This window comes from Hyaena hyaena, unplaced genomic scaffold, assembly GCF_003009895.1.
Source record: "Hyaena hyaena isolate Hyena2069 unplaced genomic scaffold, ASM300989v1 scaffold_212, whole genome shotgun sequence".
Taxonomy (NCBI): Eukaryota; Metazoa; Chordata; class Mammalia; order Carnivora; family Hyaenidae; genus Hyaena; species Hyaena hyaena.
In genome coordinates, this window is record NW_024080845.1 from 529,450 (window position 1) to 538,424 (window position 8,975).

The window sequence follows — 8,975 nt, forward strand, 5'->3', positions numbered from 1 at the left end:
GATTTTCCTTTAAAAAACAAAAACAGCTTGAAACTGACATGCTAGAAGGATTTGTATTGATACGTGGTGAGAAATTTTCACTGTTTTATGACAGAAATTAAGAGAAGATAATAATCATGTTTCAAAATGCACTTGAAGAAAACTAATTGAAACAGATCATATCTTTGTGCCATTCTTCAGATTATTTTACTTGAATTATTCTGTAAATGGAATCCAGCTCGTGGAGTCACTTAGTCATGAGCTTGCTGATTTTAGTGAACTAGTTTCTTAGATTAAATTTGCTCACTTAAAAAATAGCTGGCTTTTTCTGAAAATGTTTATTAAAATATATAGGAAAGACCTTTATTGTAACTAAAAGTGCCCACGTATAAGAGATACCATGTTATAATTGTAAATATCTACAATATATTTTCGGAAGAAAAATGACGACACTCAGGTTAAATGCGGAAAGGTCACATTTTTAACACTTGATATCTCCATTGATTCCTCATGTTCTGCAATGTAAGGTAATCTCATCTGTTTAGTTTTCTATCTACTCCAGGAGATTCGTGTTGAAATTTTTTTTCGCCATTAGGAACTGTGATTCCCTATGGGACCTTTTCAGCTTTGCACGCCGATTTTGGAACCAGATCTAAAAGTAAGGAAAAATAAAGTTGGTCTCAGAAACATTATTTTATTATTCTTAACATTTCCATCATCATAAGTAACAGCTAAATTTGAAACTTACCTGGATTCTGTCTTCCTCTAGATTCAGTTTTCGAGCTAAGTCTTCTCTGATATCAATGCCAGGATAGCAGTTTACTCTAAAGACGTTTTCCAACACTTCGATCTACAAAGAAGGTACTAGTTATATAAAATGTTGATATTTCGTATATCATTATAAAATGAACTTTAATTTGTATAGAAAAATAATTGCATTTAGATCTTGGGCAATTAATCTATATATGATTTTTATATTTTTAAACGACTATCCAGAAACTGTTAAAAAAAAACAACAACAACCTCCATACAGCCTATTGTTTCATTAACAAGGCTTCTAAACTCAGATCCCAAAGTGATTGGGCTTTTGTCCAACAGGGTTAGTTAAAACCTTTGTATTATCATTACTGCTTGAAAAAATTTCCCACCTGGTTTTGAGTAAAAGCAGTTCTTGGTCTTCGTCCTCTATACCAACTCAGTTCTCTTTTCAAAGACAGTCTTTCTGAGGGCGAAAAGTAATTTTCATATTTCAAAAATCTTTCTTCTGGCACTGGGCGATCCACAGTACAAGGGAATGAGCTCCCGGTAGGAAGGCTCGGGATATGTACACATAGGTTAATATCTTTCCCTGGAAACAGAAAAATAAACTCCATCTTAGATGCCCAATCCTGTATTCCACGAAGTTCTATAAGAAGGAATTTCAGGAACTTGTCTTTAATTTTCCTGGTGGAATTCCTCTGGGTTTCACAAGAGAACTGACCTCTCATCAACCAAAAACCTACAGGCAAACAAAAAGGAAGATCCTGCCTTGGTGCTAGAGAACATTTTGGTCTCTGAATGTCACTTATTTTTTCAGTGAAAACACAGAATATCTGATGTGTCAAATGCAAGAGACCTTTTGAAATAAATGCAGGTTCTTGGCATTTCCTGTGGATGAACTTTATACTCCCTTGGATCTAAGGCCGATTCTCTTTTCATTTCCTATAGAACTCAGCTGGAGGCACTGAAAGTCCTAGATACTTCAGTTATGTAATTGGATGAAACTGCAGTTTTTCCCTAACTCTATGTAATATGAAATAAAGGCCAAAATAAACCCTGCAGACGAAATAACAAAGAATTTTAAAAATTAACTTGTGGCGTACCTGAGGAGCCGCAGGTGTCTGCCCAGGGCCTGTGGGGTTTCATTGATGGAACACAGTCTTTCTTCTGGTCCAATCCTAAAATGCTCTCAATTGAAAAGGAGCAGGGCGAGGGCTTGCTTTCCCCATGCCGAGCCCCTTCCTGCAGGCTGGGAGACATTCTCGAGTGGGCTGCGCAGAACAACGCCTCCGGCCTCTCCTTGCCTCTTGGCTGGCTCTGCCCCATGTGTACAGGGCTGGGCTCTTCCTGCGTTCACCTCCAGGCTCTGCTGACAAGGGGGCTGGATTTAGAACGTCACTAATTAAAATCCTGTCTTAGAAAGTTTTAGCATGTCAATGAACACTCGCCCAGCCAGCAGCTTGAGGAGTTAATTGTTTATTTGTTTGCAGGTAATTAGCAACTAATGGCTACACCAGGGGGCCACCTATAGGGACAAAAAGTGTTATCTCTCCTAAGCAGAACACAGACTTAACCTTCTCGAAAGAAGTGATGCACAAACTAGCACTCCTCTTTTATTTGAAATCATTAATGTATAAAATCATGCCTTTTATTCTGAAGTTTATACTTTCATGAACTCCGGTTACCTAAACACACAGGCAAGATAGGAGAGCAGTCAAGTAATAAATAATCTAATTTAAGTAAATTTTCTTCCAAGGAAATTGGAAAAAATAATAATCTCTTAATGCTATTACGGTAATTCCGATGAAAATGCCTGTTTTTCATATGCATATGTAATAGTGAATGTTGTCAATGGAAACACAATAGTATTTGGAGTGCAGCATACTGGAAAAGGTTGGCAATGTTATTAACACTGAGTGTAATTGTCTTCCAAGTGCCTGGATTAATTCATAAGGAACAGTTGCACCAAGTATTTTAAATAATTAATGAGCTAATTCCGTTCTTTCATCTTCTCTTTTAATGAGAGAGATACAGGTTTATATGAACATCATATGTAACCACCTCCGAGTAACTTAAAAGCATGACTGTTCAAACTAAAAGGAAGAATTTCCCTCCCCACCACAGTTGTTTCAAAGAACAGAACATTTTTCACTGTATTTTCTGAAAGAAGAATTTCCCTCTGTTGTTTTTTTGAGGGGCTGGGCAGTCTTCATGAAGACGATAAGATTTGTGAAAAATAACGAAGAACAGAATATTTTCAGCTCATCCTCCTAAGAAAACTTGAAATTAAAAGAGAAATACTAATTTCTCAGCTAATTGGGAAGATTGTGAAGTAGGCACTCCCTCAAAAGGTGCAATATTTTTAGCTCTTGGGCTCTGCTGCTCCACTTTTTTCCAGTACCTTCTTGATGATAAATTTAAGAGTTCAACTTCATCCAGGATTTAAACAACTATGAGACTGTTCTTCAGGGAAGAGGAAAAGTAGTCTCCACTCAAAGAGGAAATGGGCTCTACAGGATGGAGCTCAACTTCATCCGATTTTATCCTATCATGAAGTCACAAATATTAAGCCAAATTCCTGTTTAAGCAACCTCTAAAAAGAACAAAGGATTCACATACAAAACATCAACAGGCACACAGAAGGATGGGTTTATAAATACAGGTGTAAAGCCATTCTAAGAATGAACAAACTTGTGAACATTTAATGCCTCATGGAGTTTTGCCTCTAGTGTCTTGGAATGTAGACTGTGTAAACGAGGGTGACCTTATCCTGGGAAGACTTGGAGGAAGAGAGAGAACTCAAGACCTTCACAGATTCCTTTCTCTCTTTTGAGACATTCATCCATTCATCCATTTATTCCACTATTGGTTGAGCATCTACTCAGTACCAGAAATAATAGAATAGGATCCTTACCCTCATGAAGCTCACTGTGGTATGGGGTGGGGTCAGGGAGGGGAGCAAACAATAATTATAACAGTAATTATAAGTCAGTAAATTATCTCATATGTTAACTGGTGGTAAGAATGGAAAAAGGAAATGGGTGAGCCAGGTAAACCAGTTCATCAGTGCAGGAGGTGGAGATCTTGAGATCCTTCCCCCCACAGATTAGTGCCCTAGAGGCACAGACTGCAATGCTACTATAGCACATGCAGGAGCAAATCTAGTCCCCAATTTCTTCTTTATCAACAAGGACATTCAGGGGCACCTGGGTGACTCAGTCAGTTAAGCATCCGACTTGAGCTCAGGTCATGATCTCGCGGTTCAGAAGTTCAAGCCCCACGTCAGGCTTTATGCTGACAGCTCAGAGCCTGGAGCCTGCTTCGGATTCTGTGTCTCTGGCTCTCTCTGCCACTCCCCTACTCATGCTCTGTTTCTCTCTGTCTCAAAAATAAATAGACATTAAAAAAATTTTTTTAAAAACAAGAACATTCCAATATCTTTATTCTTTTTGAATTGACTTTATCTGGACTTACATAATACCATTTTATATATGGATGTAGATGAAAATAAAAGGTAGGAAAGAATTTCTCTAAAAATAGCAGGGAAATACTTTCTCATATATTTATTCAACAAAATTTTATAGAGCACTTAATATGTGCCAGACACTATTCTAAGTGCTAGAGATCAGTGATGAACAAAGTATTTCAGTGAGTGATAAACCCACTGAGAGGAATAAACAAAATTTCAATCTCTCCCATTTACTACTTTTGTCTAATTACATTATGTATCTGTTTATTATGTTTATTTTCTATTGTCTGTTTCCTAACTCTAGAATTTTTATCTTTTTGTTCATTCCCTAGCATCCCCCAAACAGTGCATACTAGATGAAAGAATCTCATTGTTTCTTTTTGCATTCCTTCAAGTAAAGTTGGGCATTTATTTCTTCATATGTTTTTCGGGCAATACGTGTTCTTTCTATTGTGAAATGATGGTTTATGTCTGTCCTAGTCTGTTCAGGCTGGTCTAACAAAATACCTCAGGCCTGGTGGCTGATAAACAACAGAAACTTATTCCTCACAGTTCTGGAGGCTGGAAGTCTGAGATCAGGGCACTGGCATAGTTGGGTGACGGCTCTCTTCCAGGTGGCAGATTTCTCCTTATCTTCACAGGGCAGAAGGGGCTAGGGAACTCTCCAGGACCTTTTATGAGAAACTAATCCCATTCGTGAGGGCTCCACCCTCATGACCTAATGACCTCCTAGAGGCCCCCACCTCCTAATACCATCACATAGGGCATTAGGATTGCAACATATGAATTTGGGCAGGACACATACATTCAGACCATAGCATGTCCTTAGTCCATTTCTTTTTAATTAGGGTATTGTTGTTGTTTCTTAATGAATAAGAGTTTTTCATATATTAAAAGATGACAACTCTTTGGTATGTATAATAAATATTTCCCCCATTTTGCCCTTGATGTTTTGACTATATTGATGCTTTCTTTTCTCGTATGAAGCTCCACACAGTAAAATGTGTTGATATTTCCCTTTATGATTTCTACCTTTAAAAAGGCACTTTCTGGCTCCATTTGTGGTAATAATGAAGTAGCTTCTATTGTACCTACCCTCCCACAATACAAATTATAAACTCTGGACAAAATGTTTTTTAACTACCCCAAAGTACTGAAAAGTAGACCCAAACAGGGAGAAGACATTTAGAAGAGACGAATAGCACTGGGTGAGTTTTCCATTTTTATGGCTTTTTTTCTGAAAGCAGGCACCAATCAACACCATTTGGGAGGATCTACAGCCTTATTGGCTTAAGGAACCAAAGGAGAGCGGTCAGGTCAACCCACAGCAGCTAGGAAGTGAGAGAGAATGCTAGGAAGGAAAGAGATACAGAGAAAGGCCCCAAATTCTGCATATAAATTCTGCCCAAATCCCTGGCTGACTTCTGAATTCGGCATGCACATGGAAAACACCAAACATCTCAGCTACTCCTAAAATGATTGAACAAAAATTTCAACTGATGACAACCACAAGGGAAACAGAAATACAGTTTGAGCACAGCCCGATAAAACAAAACAAACAAACAAAAATCAATATTCTTCAGACAAATAAAATAGAATCTGGAGACTATAAATATCATTTACAGAGTCCAGGATACAATCTAAAACTATTAGACATATGAAGAAACTGGAAAATGTGTCCCATGTGGATAAGAAAATGCAGTCAACGGAGACAGACCCAGGAGTGATACAGATGTTGGAATTAGCTGACAGGTTTTGAAAGCAGTTAATATAAATATACTTAAGGACATAAATGAAAATATGCTCATAATGAATGTATAGACAGTATTCATCATCAGAGAAATAACAACTACAAAAAAAAATCAAATGTAACTTCTATTACTGAAAAATAAACTATGAGAAATAAGAAATTCACTCGGTAGTCTTAACAGTATGTAGGAGATGCCAGAAGAGTAAGTGAACTTGAAGATATATCAATGAATATTATCTGATCTGAAGAATACATAAGAAAAAACATTAAAAATAAAATTAACAGAGTCTAAGTAACCTGTGACACAATAAAAAAAAATCTTGCAAATGTGTATTTGGAATTACAGAAGGAGAAATAGAGAAGATAGGGTAGAAAAATATTTGAAGAAATAATGGCCGAAGTTTTCCAAAATTTGGTGAAAGACATAAATTTATAGTTTCAAGAAGCTCAAAGAACCTCAGTAGAATAAACACAAGCAAAACTACATTTGGGTATATCATAGTCAAATAAATAAAAAATAAAGAGAAAGAGAAAATTTTGAAAGTATTCAGAGAAAAATGGTATATTATATACATAGGAATAACAATATGATTTGACTAAATTCTCATCAGAAACAATGGAGGCCAGAAGACAATGAAACAACATCTTTAAAGTGCTAAAAGGAAAAATAAGTTTTTCAACCCAGAATTCTATATCCAACAAAAATACTTCAGAAAATGAAAGCAAAATTAAGACATTTTAAGATAAATAAAAACAAAGAGATTTATCACCAACAGACAGGTACTACAACAAAGTGACCAGTGTGACCTCCATGGTTAGGTGTAATGAGACAATTTGGGTTCTGCTTTCATCTTTTGGATTGCTCTCTCAGGGGAAGCCAGCCACCATGCCATGAGGACCCTTAAGCAAACCTGTGGAAAGCCCACATAGAGAGGAATTGAAGTTTTTGCCAACAGTCAACACCAAGTTGCCAGCTATGTGAGTGAGCCACTTGGGAAGTAAATCCTCCAGCCCTAGTAAAACCTTCAGCTGACTGAAGCCCCAGCTGACATCTGACCACAATCTTAATGGATACTCTCAGACAGGACTGGGCATCCAAATCACGCCTGAATTTCTACACAAAGAAAGTGTGAAAGGTATTAAATAAATACTGCTGTTTTAAACCATTTTTAGTTTAGCACTAGATAATGTACATAAGCCTCCATCATATGAAACTGGATTGGGGTGGGAGGACAAAATAATATCACAGTTAGAAGAAGAGAAAAAATATATATAAGAGCAGAAATGAATAAAATCTAAAACAAACAAAGTTGGTCTTTTGAAATAATCAACAAAACTGATAAAACTATAGGTAGACTAATCAAGAATAAAAGAATATCAACAACAAAAATGTGTTGCCCAATCAGACAACACAAAGAAATAAAAGGCATCCAAATCAACAAGGAGGAGATCAAACTTTCCCTCTTTGCAGATGACATGATACTCTATATGGAAAACCCAAAACATTCCACTGAAAAACTGCTAGAACTGATCCATGAATTTAGCAAAGTGGCAGGATATAAAATCAATGCACAGAAATTGGCTGCGTTCCTATACGCCAACAAAGAAGCAACAGAAAGAGAAATCAAGTAATCAATCCCATTTACAATTGCATCAACTTATCTTTGACAAAGCAGGAAAGAATATCCAATGGAATAAAGACAATCTCTTCAGCAAGTGGTGCTGGGAAAACTGGACAGTGGCATGCAGAAAAATGAACTTGGACCACTTTCTTACACCATACACAAAGATAAACTCAAAGTGAATGAAAGACCTAAGAGTAAGGCAGGAAGCCATCAAAATCCTTGAGGAGAAAGCAGACAAGAGCCTCTCTGACCTTGGCTGCAGCAACTTCTTACCCAATGTTTCTCCGGAGGCAAGGGAAACAAAAGCAAAAAAGAACTATTAGGACTTTATCAAAAGAAAAAGCTTCTGCACAGCAAAGGAAACAATCAGCAAAACTAAAAGACAACCAGTGGAATGGGAGAAGATATTTGCCAATGACATTTCAGATTAAGGGTTAGTATCCAAAATCTATAAAGAACTTATCAAACTCAGCAGCCAAAAATTGAACAATCCAGTGAAGAAATGGGCTAAAGACATGAACAGACACTTCTCCAAAGAAGACATCGAGATGGCCAACAGACACATGAAACGATGCTCAACATCACCCATCACCAGGGAAATACAAATTGAAACCACAATAAGATACCACCTCATACCTGTCAGCATGGCTAACTAACAACTCAGGCAATAACAGCTGTTGACGAGGATGTGGAGAAAGAGGATCTCTTTTGCACTGTTGCAAACTGGTGCAGCCACTCTGGAAAACAGTATGGAGGTTCCTCAAAAAATTAAAAATAAGAGCACCTTGGTGGCTCAGTCAGTTGAGCATCTGACTTCAGCTTAGGTCATGATCTCACAGTTGGTGGGTTTGGGCCCTGTGTTGGGATCTGTGCTGACAGCTTGCTCAGAACCTGGAACCTGCTTTGGAATCTGTGTCTCCTTCTCTCTCTGCTCCTCCCCCATCTGTCTTTCTGTCTTCTGTCTCTCAATAATAAATAAATGTAAAAAAAATTTTTTTAACTAAAAACAGATCTACTAGTGCAAACAACCCAGCAATTGCACTAGTAGGTATCTATCCAGGGGATACGGGTATGCTATTTCGAAGGGACACATGCACCCCAATATTTATAGCAGCACTATCAACAATACCAAAGTATGGAAAGAGCCCAAATGTCCATCGATGGATGAATGGATAAAGAAGATGTGGTATATATATACAATGGAGTATTACTCAGCAATCTGAGTAAAAAAGAATGAAATCTTGCCATTTGCAACTGCGTGGATGGAACTAGAGGGTATTTGGTCAGTCAAAGAAAGATAAATATTGTATGACTTCACTCATATGAGGACTTTAATATACAAAATGGATAATTATAAGGGAAGGGAAGCAAAAATAATATAAAAACAGGGAGG

The 8,975-nt window shown here is 37.2% G+C and overlaps 1 protein-coding gene across 1 annotated transcript; it reads right to left on the bottom strand.

Moving 5' to 3' along the window:
* Nucleotides 1–532: 532 nt before the first annotated feature.
* On the bottom strand, nt 533–1,998 carry HESX1 (HESX homeobox 1). Its single transcript, XM_039242400.1, has 4 exons — nt 1,842–1,998; nt 1,128–1,327; nt 728–829; nt 533–631 (listed from the first exon to the last, which is right to left on the bottom strand). Exons 1-4 carry the CDS (start codon nt 1,996–1,998, stop codon nt 533–535), a joined length of 558 nt encoding a protein of 185 aa, XP_039098331.1.
* Between the last annotated feature and the right edge of the window lie 6,977 nt (nt 1,999–8,975).